Here is a 16,574-nt window from a genome sequence, read left to right on the forward strand (position 1 = left end):
CTGAACTTAAAAAAAACTACTCTGCGGTATAAAAAATATTAACAGTAAAACCACAATTTAAGTTGTTTCAATTTTGCCAAACTGAAACTGCCACTTCTTTGTTCGTACCTCATCAATTCAACATGTTAATCCTCCCCTGAGCGTTCAACCTCCACCCACTAACATGCTGACCACATGATTGTCCAATTAATAACACCACAGTGGATTTAATGCAGGATTACAGGTGGTGGTGGGGGGGGCACTCCTACACTAACTAACTAAATCCCAAAGATCCGTCTCCATCCACATGGGAGTGAAGATGTGCAGCTGATCATCTCAAGTGTTATAATATTGGCAGGTCACACAACAGGAGGGGGCACACTGATTGTGTTAAATGGGAGCGGTTACATCATGTGTGGTGTAAGTGGTGCATGCTGGCGCCTTCCCTGAGCTGAATAATACCACTTTAGAGTGTTGTGCAACACTGTTGTCCTTCCCCAGTAGAGAAACACGAGATAGACGGATGGATTCTCCATTGCTAATAACTTTTAAGCCGACTAATCTCTTTTTATGTGTTTTTTTAGTGGACGGTCCTTTTACGACAGTGTTTTCACAAGCAGACACGTTGTTAAAGATACTCGAATGAGATCACTGGAGGTTGGTAGGTGTCTACTTCGGCCGGTGTGGGAGCTGCTGCGCAGTGAGCGATGAGTTAATGTCCCAGTGGTTTCATTAAGTGACTGATTCATTCGGGTCCTTATATGTAATATTTTTGGGCTCAATGACTTATCAGTACAAAGTACAGCTGATGGCAAACACCCTTCTCTCTCTCACACACACACACACACACACACACACACACGCATGCTCAATGCGCACTTCTGCATTTAGCTCGTCTTGCATAACAGCCAGTAACTGCGACTATCAAAAATAACGGATCTGTCTGTTATTCTCTCCCCTCCTCCCGTCTTTTTTTTTGTCTTCCCCCTGTTTACGTATTAAGGCACTGTTGCCTTGAGTCGTTTCCATGGCAACGCACCGGTGGATAGACACCACGAGCGTCTCATCTTTGATGCAACGGGAGGATCCACGTTGTATTCCTCCGCTGGGTTGAATGAGAGCAAAAGCCCCACAATCAGCAAAATGTCAGAGCTTTTTTTCTGCGCTCCGAACGTCCTGAATCATTTTTGTTTTGCCGGAAGCTGGAGAATAAAAGCCCGTCCAGGCTGCGCTCGCCGGCATGCACTAACAAAAGCCAAGTCACAAAGTTCGATTGCAGAAAAATACTGTAAATACGAGCGTCACTGCCCTCACGTCAGACTCCCACTCACAGGATGTGACACATGAAAACAAAAGAGAAGCACAAACAGACTTACAGACAGCAGTGATGAGTCCTCACCATCCAGAGACATCTGTCCATTCATAGGCATCAGCATTAAATGATTAATGCTGAAACCATCAATGAGAACAATTGGAATTACTCATAAATCATTTATATCCATCAAATGCAGATCAGTGTCTGGCTCCACTGTCTCACATGTCACACGTTGCCACCTCTCTGTGTTTTCTGTTACTCTAAACTGAATATTATTGTCTTTTGGACTATTGGTTTGACAAATCAAACCATTTGAAAACCTTTCGAATGTCATTTTTCACTCTTTCTGACACGTCTCACTTCCTGCCGTTCCTCAGGATCATTCGTGTCTACCGGGGGAAGAAGAACTTCGGCTTCACGCTGCGAGGTCACGCCCCCGTCTGCATCGACTCCGTTATCTCAGGTACTTCTTCCCAAGGCCCGAGCAGTGCAGCCCTGATGGATGCTCTCTCTCTCTCTCTCTCTCTCTCTCACTCTCTCACTCTCACTTTGTGTGTGTGTGTTGCCTGCATGGTTTGGCCCAAACATTGTTCTGTGTTTGCAGGCGAATAAGGGGAGGGGCGGATGTGTTGGATGTGGGTGAGCCTGCTGTGCCGCCAGCCGCTGGGGGTTGAAGGTGGCCAGGAGGTGTTTGTGTGTGATTGTGACTGTACCAGGAAGCGTGTTAGTCTGACTCACCATCGGTGAGAGTAAAGCACTTGAAACAGGCTGTTCTGCACTGTAACAAACACTTAAAGAGTCAGTCAGTGGTACGCGGTTACATTCATGTTTATTTTTAATGCTTAACACAAATTGTACCAATTGTCACAGTGTATTATTATTTTGCAGAAATGATTTAAAGGTCAAGACACAATCTTACAATTACATAAAAATAAATACGATGTTATATAAACATCATACCTTCATCATTTCATCACTTATCGTCATCCTGCACTTCCCACACGCTTCATCACAAAGTTAATTTTAATACTTTTCACTTGTGATTTTTCTTCACAGCGTCTCACAAAAGCTTCTTAGTGTTCGGACAGACTCTTTTACTCCCTGAGTTAATCAAAGGGATGCCCATGGACGCGCTCAGTAAACCTACACACTCTAATAACAACAAACAAACCGAGATATGACAGAAGATAAATAATAATAACTTCAACTTATATTTTATAGATACGCAAAGACGCTTTACATTACGGACAAGAGACAATAACAAACAGAACAGAACAAAAATGGGAAGACAAAAGCAAACAAAACAAACAAACAGAACATTTTAGGTGACAAAGGAAGGAAAGCAAACTGAATCGGCTGCGTGCGGCGTAGCGGGGGGGCAGGGGTTCGACAGGTGAAGGCCAGTGGGAAGAGGTGTGTTTTCAGGGCTTGCTTGAATGATGACACTTTAATAATACACCTTCCTGCTTGCCTTAAATGAGCAGATCGACACCATGTCAGTCTGGTAAATACTAAGCTACGGCCAGCAGCTGGTTAGCTTAGCATGAAGACCTACCAACACGTCAAAAATGAAGTAATGAACTTGTTAGTGAGCATTTAAATATTTTTTTAAACCCATGTGATTTAGTTTTGTTACTTTTATATGGAGCCAGGCTAGTTTAGATGAAGAGTGGTCTAACTTCTTATAAAACTCCAGTGAAGGATACAAATACACAAAAGTCCCAAAGTCAAACTAGCCCTTTGAAGTTATAAAGTTGTTTTATTATCTAACTATAGATAGTTTCTATAGCATCTTTAATATATTTACATCGGAACATGACCGCAGGCTTTTTTCTTTTTAATTACTACGGCCTGCAGTTATGCTACAGAGACATTATTGTTGGAAAATGAAACTCACTATTAAATATTTGTCTGCGTAAAACCTTTTGGTAAGCACTTTGTTTATTTCCGTATTTGTTTTCCAAATTTCCGGCGGTAAAAGGTTCTCTAATGAACTGATATTGCTTTCCCAAACAAAAGTAGCAGACAAGAGCGGCTGTGAAGTTACTGTTCAGGGAATTTGCCAGGTTCCTTGGTGATGAGGGAGGTGTGTGTGTGTGTGTGTGTGTTATGTGTGCGTGTGTTTGATGATGACTGCACTGTTCCCGCCCACCACCACCTCCCACCATCGTGTGCTGCAGCGGCCAGAGAGAACTGACTCAGTGGGCCTCATGGAGGTTGGTATGGAGATGGTGGGGGTGGATAGCGTGTCTCTCATCGTGATCTCAACACCGATCCGTTACTGAGGGTAAACATCTCAAACTCTTTCCAGCCTCGTGGTCCGTGTGATTGTGTGTGCGCGCACGACACAATCACACGGCCACTTTGTTGTGTCCAAACTTTGGAGTGAAAGCAAACGCTGGGGCATTCAGCGTGAGGCAAACCCAGCTGCGAGTTGACAGATGAGGAGGCGACGGCGGACGGGCACAGTGTCGGCAGAACAGATTCCACAGGGACTGTTTTGACAGCGCTGTTTCCTTACGTAATGAGAATTTAGCACGGAGAGCATCTCGCTTGTTGACGGGCTTTGTTGGATGTCAGAGTGACAGCATCACATTAGTCACCATCTCTCCCTGCTCTGCCCGTCTGTTCGGCGCACCTTGTTAGCCGGTGAGCTTGTGCCAGAATCCCTTTGCAATCTCTGATTTGATTTTCTGCCATCTCTGTCTCCCTCTCAGATAGTCCTGCTGAGGAATGTGGACTGAAAATAGGCGACCGTATCCTCTTCCTCAATGGACTGGACATGAGGTTTGCCTTTTTTAATGGAAGACATTATTATTATTATTATTAGCAGCAGTAGTAGTTGTAGTAGTATTTTGTCTTTACCTGCTATCCAAGTGCTTGAACTCAGCCATTATATTTAGATACTTGTTTCTCTCCCGGAGAATCCATCTGCTGCTATGAAATCCATCTTTTACTGTGCCAGATAACCCATCACAGAACCCATGAAGCTTTTATTTTGGTTATAGTTTCCCTTTCATTAATGTTGTACAGTTGCAGAGCGGAGCTGTCTCGCTTCGGGTTAGTCATCCTCAGGGGAAAATTAAACGTCTCAGCGATGAACTAAAAACCCTCTTAAAACACGCAGCTTTACAAAATGTAAAAGTATGGATCTGAACCAACAAACAAGTGTAACTATACCATGAGCCTAATTGAGAAATAAATTGGATAAAATTGACAGATGTATTGGACATTTACTCTATGATTCAACATGTAAAGAAATGTACTCATTCAGAGTTGGATAAGAAGATCTACCTCCCATCTCTCTAGTCTTTGAACTATGAATGCTACTGTAACATCAGCAGGTACAGTATGTATGTATGTGCGAACCAATGCGCCTGAGCACAGCCTGTAAACTTCCCTTGTGGGAGCAGCCGTCGTACTTGTGTGGACTTTACAACTTCTTGACCTCCTGCCTCTTGACTTTCTGTGGGAGTGCGTATAACAAAGTGGATGAAATTGAACCGCGCCTCTACGAGCTCAGCAAATCCCGTACATCAACGTATCAGTCAACGCACCCGGTGCTGTGTGAAAAAACCACGAAACCGCATTACTCATCCTGCCACCCTGACAGTCACGTGAGAGGAGAATCGCAGAGCTGTTCCCATGGCTGCCCGATGTACAGATTTGATTGGCGCTGTATAATTTCCCTGCTCTCCCTGATAACGCGGTGCTGCAGCAGTAGGAGGTGATCAGGAAAACAGTGGGAGTTGTTCACCACAGAGAGAAAAAGAAATAAAGTACAAGATGTGTTGGAGCTGCTCGTGTTTACAGAGGGAGCAAATAGTGTATGGTCTCTACCAATATCTTTAATATCTATAATAATAATAATGTAGACACAGTCCTCTCAGGTTTATCAAAACATACAAGTCTTCCTCATCAATACAGCATCTGATTTAAAAGAATACGATGTTCTTACTTTTTTAACATAAAGAAAAGCCTGTGTCTATAAGGACTCGTAGAGGAGTCACCATGTTACAGGATAAAATCAATGCCATAAACCAATGCATTTCAGTGTTACTCTCTGTATATGTCCTTGTTAGTAGCTTGATACAAATTTCTCCGGAAATCTAAAGTTAATAAGTGATGCACTATTTTACAAGATGCTCTGAAAAAATATTATTTTCTCTACTTTACGGGTTATATTTGAGAAAGCTTACCTTCTTTTTTTAATCAATTCAATCCGATGAATACAAATATAATTCTTAATTGCAGCACAAATTATTTAAACTAGCTCTTCTTCACCGTCTTCATCGGTAAATGCAACCGGCTCGGCTGTTCTCATGTGAAGTGTGCAACTTGAGCACGATTACACAGTTTTACATTATATTATCAGGAGTCACAGACAAGTTTAAGAGCCTTCTTATATAAATAACATCATATCGTTAGTTTGTAAGAACAGATTTCATTACTCTAATTCATGAGCTTTATAGCTCCAAGTTCATCAGCTCTCCGTCATTAACTTATCTCCCTCTCTTTCTTAATCTCTCTCTCTCTTTGTAGGAACTGTTCCCACGAGAAGGTGGTGTCCATGCTGCAGGGCAGCGGGGCGATGCCCACCCTGGTGGTGGAGGAGGGTCCGTCTGACTACTCCTCAGACCAAACCGACCCAGAGGAGTCTTCAAGCCTGGCTCCCACAACGATACCGCGCTCCAGGTCATTAAACGCAAACAACAAGCCTGACCTTTTTAATTCAGCAGACCACGATCTGCAGAGACAAACACGTCACACCCCTCGGTCGAGTTACGCTGTATTATTTTCAATAGGGACGCAGAAGAAAGGAGAAACTATGCTTTAGTGAGTTAACATGTACGGATTAAAGCACAAGCGGGATCTTCTTCTGTGTCTGCTGTCCAGGTCTCCAGCTCTCAGCTCGCTGCAGTGGGTGGCAGAGATTCTTCCACCGAGCATCAAAGTCCACGGGCGGACCTTCAGCCAGCAGCTGGAGCACCTGCTGACCATCCAGGAGAGGTACACGGTCTGCAAGTCCCTGGAGACCTTCTTCCAGCACAGGTCAGTGGGATGGAGAGGGTCTATGAATGGAAGTCGTAGACCTGGAGCCTGGAGGGATGTGTGAGGAGTAAGAAACACGGAGGTCTGCAGCGATGCAATATTAAACAGATGGAAGAGAGCTGAGGGAGGAAGTGGGGAGAGAAGCAGCTGCTGGAGTTGTTGCAGAGAACTTGGAGAGTCAAGAAAATGTTAAAGTCACGCAGCTTCAGTCGGGAACATCGGTACATTAGGTTGGCAGCTCTAAATGGTTGCAAGAGACAGTTGAAAATGATGCAGCTTAAAGTTAGGTTTTCAAACTATCTCGGTGGCAAGAGACTCTTAACTAGCGAGCTTACATTGACAGAAATTTAGCTGTTGCCTGGGAGACCGTGTGCCCGATATATCAGGCTGCTGAGGATTGCTCTTAATGCAGGCAAAAGAGAGAGAGAGAGATGGGTAGAAAGGATGGTGACAGGACAGCGAGAGAAAAGCAGTGGGGAAACAAATGCACATAGCTAAGCAGGAAGTTTAATCTTCCCATTACACACGGATCACATTTTCTCAAGGATGACGGCTTGAGCACAAGAGATGGATGGAGCTGTGCAGATGATGCAAACATGCGATTCTGCTGGATTATAAGCAAAATAGTAAACAGTATAACCCCCCCGGAGGCGTAACTCCTACCATAAGTGACATCCCCGCTATCCTCCCACCTATAATCTGCTTTCATCCTGTATTTCACTCCCATTACAGATGCAAAGAATATAAATCTGAAGCCAGGTCCTGACATCACGTGGCAATAAATTACCCATCAGTAAGCGCTTGGTTATATAAATATGTGTAAGGATGCATTGTGCGTTTGCAGGAACGTGGACACTCTGATCGTAGACGTGTTTCCGGTGTTGGACACTCCGGCCAAACAGCTGATCTGGCAGTTCATCTACCAGCTGCTGACGTACGACGAACAGGAGCGCTGCCAGGGCAAGCTGTCGCGCTTCCTTGGGTTCAAGAGCAATGGTGAGCCGACGTGGAAATTACACACATGCAGTATCAGCCGACGATCAATAAGTTGCTTGTTTGATTAATTATTCCTATCGTGTCAGGTGGAAAACAATATGATAAAAAAAATGGCTGATGAAATTGAAAGTCCACCACCTGGTGTTCGATGTGATCCGAGGCCGGTTCTTCATAATTAACACCGCCGCAGAGGAGCAGCTGTACGTAATGAGCTCGAGATCAACGGGAAACGTGTGCATGTGCGTGTTTTGCAGCCGTGTTGGAGCCCGAAGTCGGCCCGGAGCACCACCGCCGGAGCAGCTCCATGCGCGTGACGGGCACGTCGTACCGCGGCATCGTTCGACAGAGGAGCTCCGACGACTGCATCATCGGGACTCACCTGGGAATGGGTACGCTGCGCATGGCGACAGCGAGGGCGAGGAGTTAGAAACCAGTGTAATCGCCACTGGGTTAAATCAAGGTTTTCAAAAGCTTTCCAGCTCCACTCCACAACAAAATTCGCTCATAAATTAAGACACTCGCAACTGAATGGTGATTTCATAATTATTTGTTTGACTTGAAACCGAGCTGACTCGCTCTGCTGAGGTTAAACATTCTGACTATATCAACTTAAAAGGTTGTGCTAGTCAGTGGTTTCCAGGTTTAACAACGACTGTATAGCGAGGGTTTTGGGTTACAATCCCCGGACATACGTTACCGTCTATTTATATTCCGTTGGGCATCGAACCCGCCAGTCGCTCCAGTTGAACGGCTCCATAATCAGGCTGTGCTCCTACTGGTCAGCTCCCAGGTGGGAATCTGTGTTTGTTGGACTGTAAAAGAGGCGTGCTCAGCAAATCCTCTGTGGATATTTGAAGGCTACGCGAGACATACATGGCCATCATACATTCATACATTAACTCATACTCATACACATCCCATCTGTGCTTTACACGATGTCCCTGAGCACATACAGTGTTTTTTTTACGGCACATTTCATTCATGGTTTCCACTGTTTTCCCTTTTTTCATCGCTAACTCCTGCACCAGGAGCCAAGCCTTTGTCTTTTGTTCCTCTCTGCTTCATGCTCTCTGCTTCATCCTCTCTCCTGTCTTGGCTGGAGGTGGATGGAAGCAGGAGGCTCATGTGTTCCTCTTCATGCCTTATTGTGCTTTAGGAATTCATGTGGATGAATCTGGGAGCCCGGAGGAGAGGCAGTCAGGAGACGGGACCTCCTTCCCCGAGTCCCCTGACCTCAGTCATGTAGGTATAACTGCAGCTTTTCAGCGCCAAGCTTTCCAGCAACTGGCATCCTGAATGCTAGTTATATTATCTGTGCTCTCTGGCCTCACATCATTTGAAGGTCTGCAGGTAATTGCTGCAATTTAACGCGTGGCAGTAAAATTTAATTTGTGGTTGCAGTCGACCTGTGATGTGCAAATTGTTCCTTTAACAAAAAAAAAACAAAAAAAACGCGCTTTAAAAAGCAACAGACCTTCAAAGCGAATGTGTCGGAGCGATCGTGTGCTAACCAGCTGATCATGCCTCCACCCGTAGATGACAGGGGTGTACACGGAGCTGGAGAACGTGTACGCAGGGAAGAGTGTGTCGCCGCTGCAGGGCGGCTGCTCAGCAGAGCCAGAGGGCCCGGGACAGACCGAGGCCTACGGGCGCTCTCTCTCCCCCCTCACTCTGCCCCCTCTCACAGGTAGTCTGGGGCTGACACACACACACACACCAATATACACACACACACACACGCTGTGAACATGCTTCCAGGCACATGTTTTCATCAGTGGTTCACAACCGCGTGCCGTTTAGGTTTGATGCATTCGTAGAGTGAGTTATTGATTTCAAACATAGTACAACCTCGAGCCTCAGTGGCACGTGACGGATGCCGTGTTCAAGTCACTCGAGATTTGCTGTAAATACGACCTGCTGATTGTGGAAACTTTGCTGTGAACATATATCAGTAATGCTGACGTCTCTCATCTGCGGCCTCGTGTTTCAGTGTTTTAAATGAGTTTGTTTTACCGATCCGATGTGAACACGGCATCAGAACCACGTTAGGACTCACTCAAATGTGTCGCCAAGAATGTCACACATACTTCCTTGAGGAATTAATAACATAATGTGAGTCATTTCAAAAACCCTCTGGCTGTAACGCCTGCAGCGTGAGCGCCGCATGCAGCTCAGCTGAACACAGCCAACTCTCTTTGATTCACCTCTGTGCAGGTAGTCGTAAGTCCGGCCTGTCGCTGTCCTGGAAGGAGCCGCTCCCCACCCCCGTGTATGAGATCCACCACCAGAGCAGCGGGGACTCCAACCCCTACGTCAGCCTGGAGAGCCCGCCCGCCTCCCCTCAGCACTCGGACGGCGGCCCCAACACGCTGACCCGCCGCAAGAAGCTCTTCACCTTTTCCCGCCCGCCTCGCAGCCGGGACACGGACAAGTTCCTGGACGCTCTGAGCGAGCAGCTGGGCCACCGGGTTACTCTGGTGGATGATTTCGTACCCGGGGAGAACGACTACGAGGAGGTGAGGAAGACCCGCCTCCAATCTCCTGCATCATCCGCTGTAATTATGCACACACGCTTCAGAGTACACGCTTTGATTTCACACACAATCTTGCTGTTGTGCATTTGTTCATGTAAAATACTAAGCAAATTTACGTTTGACTGAAGTAATAACGTTGTAGTGCTGCATGCTTACATTAGAGCGGCTCTAATGTACGCTACAATGAACACTTGTGTCACATGAACAGATATATGAAGGTGGTTGTCATGGTTTCAGAAGAAGAGGGGTGCCTGTAAGTAAAACATGATCCTCAGTTTCACCGTAGAGTCTAATGTAATATAAGGTTTAAGATAAGTTTCATCTAAAGGTGCTGGCTGACGCACATGACGCACGCCGTGTTACTTCTTTGTCAGCGTGTTCGTCAGAAACGAGGAAAGCAGCGTTTAGTGCACAATTACCTGACTTCATAAAGCTGATCTTTTTTAGTATTACTTTTCCTATTTTATAGTTAACTTCACATTATTCGATTGCAGTTCTTGTGTTCCTTAATAGATGGGTTGTGGGTCACTGGTAATATATTAAGTGCATGCATTTTAAAATGAGGTTATCTTATTTTATTTTGTCGTCTTTGATGACTTTTCTGTCCCATTTGTAGATAAAAAGAGAAAGATTGATAAGCAAGATGAATAAATAAGGCCCAAACAATGCATCTGTTACTTGTTTTATTTGCGTTGGACTACGTTGAGCTGAGAGTTGTCATGTTCAGGTCTGACGGTGCACTTCTCCTCCCTGCAGATGAGTTTCCAGGAGGACCAGGACGTGGGCTTCATGCCTCGCCAGCTCAGCAGCGGCAGCAGTGAGGACCAGAGTAGCAGCGACGAGGCCTCCTCTCCCACCTACTCCTCCGGTTCTGAACCCATCCCGCCTCCTCCCACCCAGAGCCCCCCGCCTCCTCCGCCTTTCCAAGCTCTGATACCGCCTCCCGTCCAATTCACCGACCCCCTGCCGCAGGTCCGCTTCTCCCCCGAGCACGTGCCCCGCAGCCGCATGCCCTTCCAGCCGCAGCACCCCATCATCCCTCCGCCCCCGCCGCCTCTGAGGACCATCCTGTCCAGCCGACCTCCTCTGAACAAAGGGCTCTCGATCAGAGAAGAAGCCGAGAAAAGTCACCAGCGCTTTCAGGCCAGCAACACGCCCCCCCGCCTCTCGCACAGCCACACCGTCTTGGGCGCCACCACCCTGCGCTGCTCCCAGCCGTCTCGCCCCTGCTACCTCCCCCGGCAGCTCAGCCAGCCGCAGCCCATCCTGCAGCCCATCATCCACCAGCCCTCCACCCAGCCCTCCCCTCAGCCGCTGAGGCCGAGCCAGCTCGTCCTCCAGAGGCACCACCAGCTCCACCACCAACACAGCTACCAGGGCCCGCTGCCGCCGTCCCTCCAGGATCACAGCTCGTCCCAGTGTCCGAGCCAAGGCCCCGCGCTGCTCTCCAAGCATCCGGCCTCCCACTCCACCCTCCCCAGTCACACGAAAACCTATGAAACCCCGCGACAGGAACACCAGTCACAACAGGTAACGTATACGTTTACAGTAGTTTTGCCGCAGCAGTGAGCATCTAGAAACAGAACTTTTGCTGCAATGTTTGGCGTCACACAATATGTGTATGCACATGTAAGACCTTGAGATTGACAGAACTAAGACAACACTGCATTGGCAGATCCCCTTCTCTTTGCTTCTGTCACACATTTCAAGAAATCCCCCCAAAAAAATCACAAAACCATTTTTTAAAGGAGAAATGTGATAAAAAAAAAGATGATAAATCTCAAACTTCTGTGGAAACTGTGCAGCATTGAGTCCGATCTCACCTTTTATGTCTAATGTGAGAGTGTGTAAGATGATTTCACACTGTCTAAACAAAATGCTACAAAAATGTCTCGGTAAAAATGTAAGTTGTGATGTCAAAATGTAAATCTCCAAGGCACCGCCGCCCCCGCCTCCACCCCTTCCTCCACCCTGTGACCCGCCTCCGCTGCCCAAGCCGAACCACCACGCCTCGGACGCCAACCACATGAGCGTGAAGAGGCTGCGTTGGGAGCAGGTGGAGAACTCTGAGGGAACAATATGGGGTCAGGTGAGTCATTACATGAGTCTTTGACATTGTGTGATGGAAAGATATTTGTATTGGTTCCGTGTGAAAGCTCAGATACAGTAAATACAGTAAGATTACGTGTGAATCTTCGCACATTGGCTGTGAATTTTGTCACTCCTACGTTCCTCTTCTCATATTTGGAAAGACCTACTCATCCTGTTTGTTGTGTCTCTGATGAGTCACGGCAGCGAGGAAGCACTAATCTGGTATTTGTAAATAGAATACATTTCGTGGCGGATCTTTGGGCTCGCTTCACGACCCCATCAGATGGGAAATCAAATAAATAAAGCCTCGCCTGTGTCCATGTGTCTATGTTCAGCTGGGAGAGGACTCTGACTACGACAAGCTCACTGACATGGTGAAGTACTTGGACCTCGATCTGCACTTCGGGACTCAACGGCGATCCAGTAAGTCGTCGTGCACTCGTCGTGGTCACCGGTTCTCACACCGCAGTCACCGCCATATGTTGATATACATCCCGCTTACTGTCAGAGTGATACTCCGATAGATTAGCAGAGGAACCCGTTTACAGTGAAAGTAAATATACGTGTCGTGTCTATTGACGTCTCCTGTTTTGTTTGTACCTTCACAGTTATGATGTTCTGCATAACCTGTTTTGGAGCCGCTCCATTCACCCGTTCATCCAATCCATTCTCCATAAGGCACCATAACGGCCCTCTCCTCTCCCGTGTTGACAGAGATCCGTAATAACACAGTAATAACACAGCTCTGCCCAAAGGCAACACTCACCGTGCTATCACTTACTGTAGATCTCCAGACGTTTTGGCCTCCGGTGACTCAAAGCAGAGCTGTGTTATTAACCCATCAACCTGCCACTTCTAGCCACACTGTGTGTCTGTGCGTGTGTGTGTGTCTGTGTGTGCGAGTCTGTGCGTGTGTGTTGACCCCCCCGGTGCCCGGAGAACTCATCCTCACACTGTTGTTAATATTATCAGTGTCTCCTCCAGAGCCAGCCTTCCTGCCAGAGAACTTTAAAAAGAAAGACGTGGTGGAGATTCTGTCCCACAAGAAAGCCTACAACGCCTGTGAGTACCACAAAAACAAGGCCGACCGCCACACCTGAGAGGTCGCGTTTCCAGTCCGTGAGACGCCGGCAAAACCACACGTGTAACAGTATTTAAACGATCGCTCCTTATCACCGAACTGACTCCATATAATCTTAAAATGCAAATCGCTGACATTGATTTTCTCCATCGATGCACTTCACAGTGTTTCATGACAAGTGACGTGAAATGCATTCACGTAAGTTTTCACACAACTGTCACATAGAAACAGCAACAAAGTGAATGAAAAGGACAACACTTGTCGTCCTGGATGATGTGAGGTTACATCAGGGTGTAGTGCAGCATGTCAGGAGAGATTCAAAGCACTTCCAACAACAACAACAACAACAACAACAACGGCCTCTGTTACCCAATAAAAGTGAGAGTTTCTTTTGTCAGTTGGGGAAATTTACAAACACTATGCAATTTCCAGTTCAGGTTACCCTCATGTAGATAGGACTGTGGTGAAGGTTTGTCCCACAAAGCTTTTCTCCTCGGTGTCTGTACAGCAAACACATTGTAGGTGTGGTTGTAATCTATGACCTAATGTAAACAGACATGTTTATCTCGACTAAAAGACTGCAGGTTTGAATTTGATGCACTGTGTTGGAAAATACTGTTATTTGTCATTTTTCTGTCTTGACTGAGGAGTTTTATTTTTATTTTTATTACAGTCTGTTGTTCTTCAAATGTGTCTGAACTAGTTGAGGCTAACATGCTGTTACGGGGCTTTAATTATCTTCTTAATTCTCACAACTAATTTGGTTCTTTGAGCTCATTTTGAGGATGAAGTTTGTTCATCGCGGATAGAGTTATCCTCAATAAACGCTCTTATTTTGAAAAAGAAAACCTGCTCGGTGTTAATATGACTGTGAGGTCGGTGTGTTGGGAAAACGTCCAGCATGAACTGGGGGTAATAAATACTTTTTGTGTGTTCCTGCGTCGTTATTGGTCTTTCTATCTCCCCCATTGTGCTGCTCAATGTTTCCACACTTTATCGCCGTTAAACAGTTCGATGTTACCAGTGAGGACAGTGAACCTGCGAGTGATGTTGGTGCGTGAGAGCTGAAGGTACCAGTTGAACATGAAAGAGACGTTTAGTGATGAAGAGAAGCATGCTACTCGCATGACACCTTAGCAAGAAACGGCTTTAATTGCACAATTCTTCATGTTTCTGCAGTTTCATTGGCGACGTTGAAGTGATTCACATTCTCTCAAAATCAAATGCCAAATTTTATTTATGATCTTTCAGTTGAGTTCATGTATTTTTTTCTTACACTATTTCAAACTATATTTTGTTGTGTATTGTTTACTATTCTTCTGGATATACTGATCATGTATAAGTAACCCTTTATTGTGAAAAAGAATAACCGCTCATCATCAGATCATAATGATTTCTCAATAACCTGCATGTTCTCATCTAAAATCACAAATATTGTTAACTCTCTTCCATCATAAATCTAACAGAGAGACATTTGTATCTGTAAATGAGTTGATCTGTGGAGTTATTGATCACGATCCCTGTCAATAATCCTGTACTTTGTGTTACTGGTTGACCTGCTGTACTAGTTTCTGTAAGATGTCTTTCTTGCTGCCGTGTTTCCTTGATTCCACAATAAGAGCGGTGATGACATACTGACTGATTCATCCTCTCATTCCTGTGATTAAGAGAATAAATGTCCGTGTTCTCATGATGAAAATGTGTCTTCCCTGGGTGATCCAAAAACAACAGGTTCCACTTCATGATGAATAATAATGAAGTGTTTCTTCGTAGCTCATTAAAAAGTTCTGGGCTCTGTGAACACGATCACGCACCAGCATCGCTCAGGTTCACAGCCTTCACCGGTAGCTTCCAGGTGTGAAGCCGTAATGAAAGTGTGGGGATGTTGTGAAGCACAATGTAGAGCAAAAGATCACCAAACGCAGGAACACATGAAATGATACTTGTGTTACGTTGAGTCTATTGCCCCAATGCATGCTGGGTGGCTTCCCAACACACCCACCTTATTTTACTGCACAGTAAAGTCTCACAGTACTCAGGAATGCTCTTCATGCTCTCAGCTCCACCCATTTTGCCGTAATTTCAGAATAAGAGCGTACTATTATCACACGATCAGCTCTCATCAGAAACACTGAAGACAGTTTAAACACAAATCATTTAACCAAATTTCAAAATAAGAGCGCTTATCCAAGATAAGGTCTTCTAGGATTAATAAATCGATCCTTAAACTGAGCTCAAAGAACAAACTTTGATCTACTACACCTTTTGTATCCTCTTTGAGCAAATGACCACAGCCGACACTATTGATGAAAATGTATTGACAGCATTACACCATTCTATTTTGAATTATAGCAATTATTAAAATTGAGTAATAAACATGCGCTGTAAAAAAAAGCTAAAAGGTTAAAAAAAAAAAAAGAAGCTGATTTTCTTTAATTGACTCAGGTTTCTGTTAACAGTGAGTTGTATAAAAGTGGTACATCTTGATAATATCTCAACTGCAGTGCATGCATGTGGAAATAACATACTCTATACAAATGAAAAAGTGAAATTTAAATCTATTTTTGGACAATAAGCATCAAAGTCTCTATTGAAGACAAGCAGATGTGTCCCTGTTACTTTATGTAGACTAAACTAAATTATACTGTGGATGATGGATTTCTTCTGCTATTAATAAACCTACATGTTAGTTTTTTACTGTTAATTACCAACTTTATCGAGGGGTTTAATAACCAATCTGACGCCACAGAAACCTAGTGAAGAACGTGATGGAAAGTTACACATCAACCGAGAGGGATGAAAGGTTTGTTCACATAAATGTTGATCCTCGTCACAATACCTCCTCCTCTTCCTCCTCTGCAGCCATCCTCATCGCCCACCTGAAGCTCTCGGCCAGCGAGCTGCGCGAGGTCTTGATGAACATGAGCACCGACCGGCTGGAGCCGGCTCACATCAAGCAGCTGCTGCTCTACGCGCCGGACGACGAAGAGGTCAAACAGTACGAGCAGTTTGAGCAGGACCCGGCCAAACTGAGCGAGCCCGACCAGTTCATCTTCCAGGTGCGCGCGCAAAGAGCTCCCAGCTCGAGTGGGACCGATCCAGACGGAAAGATCTCCAGCGAACGATTGTTTTGTGGGTTCCAGATGCTGATGGTGCCCGAGTATAAAACCCGTCTGCGAAGCCTCCACTTCAAGACCACCCTGCAGGAGAGGACGGAGGAGATGAAGGTGGCGTACGATTACATCTACAAGGCCTCGGTGGAGCTGAAGAGCAGCAAGAAACTTGCCAAAATCCTGGAGGTAAAAAGAAGGGAGGAAGAATGTGTGTGAAGTCATCCAGTTTCACACCCATTGTGGTCATTAAGTTGTTTTTTCTTTTGCCCACAGTTTGTACTCGCTATGGGGAACTACCTAAACAACGGCCAGCCCAAGAGCCACAAGACCACTAGTTTTAAGATCAACTTCCTCACCGAGGTCCAGCAGTGACTTCAGCCACATTACGCTCATCTTCGCTGTGTTTTTTTTTT

General features: G+C 45.6%; 1 protein-coding gene across 10 annotated transcripts in view; it reads left to right on the plus strand.

Moving 5' to 3' along the window:
• Nucleotides 1–16,574, plus strand: part of grid2ipb (glutamate receptor, ionotropic, delta 2 (Grid2) interacting protein, b) — a 37,974-nt gene that overhangs the window by 17,650 nt on the left and 3,750 nt on the right. For 4 of the 10 annotated variants that reach the window (XM_068582911.1, XM_068582910.1, XM_068582917.1 and 1 more), the window contains 17 exons: nt 1,672–1,757; nt 4,012–4,081; nt 5,837–5,989; nt 6,191–6,346; nt 7,191–7,342; nt 7,597–7,731; nt 8,499–8,584; nt 8,879–9,029; nt 9,557–9,858; nt 10,085–10,129; nt 10,633–11,406; nt 11,813–11,965; nt 12,303–12,390; nt 12,940–13,029; nt 15,911–16,107; nt 16,192–16,347; nt 16,435–16,521. In XM_068582911.1, coding sequence (XP_068439012.1) covers nt 1,672–1,757; nt 4,012–4,081; nt 5,837–5,989; nt 6,191–6,346; nt 7,191–7,342; nt 7,597–7,731; nt 8,499–8,584; nt 8,879–9,029; nt 9,557–9,858; nt 10,085–10,129; nt 10,633–11,406; nt 11,813–11,965; nt 12,303–12,390; nt 12,940–13,029; nt 15,911–16,107; nt 16,192–16,347; nt 16,435–16,521 — 2,881 coding nt within the window. Of the gene's footprint in view, nt 1–1,671; nt 1,758–4,011; nt 4,082–5,836; nt 5,990–6,190; nt 6,347–7,190; nt 7,343–7,596; nt 7,732–8,498; nt 8,585–8,878; nt 9,030–9,556; nt 9,898–10,084; nt 10,130–10,632; nt 11,407–11,812; nt 11,966–12,302; nt 12,391–12,575; nt 13,063–15,910; nt 16,108–16,191; nt 16,348–16,434; nt 16,522–16,574 lie in introns of those variants that run through there. The other 6 variants (XM_068582914.1, XM_068582913.1, XM_068582915.1 and 3 more) reach the window with 6 other exon arrangements.

Source organism: Clinocottus analis, unplaced genomic scaffold (genome assembly GCF_023055335.1).
Source record: "Clinocottus analis isolate CAN_PGR_092001 unplaced genomic scaffold, fCliAna1.0.p SCAF_19, whole genome shotgun sequence".
Classification (NCBI taxonomy): Eukaryota; Metazoa; Chordata; class Actinopteri; order Perciformes; family Cottidae; genus Clinocottus; species Clinocottus analis.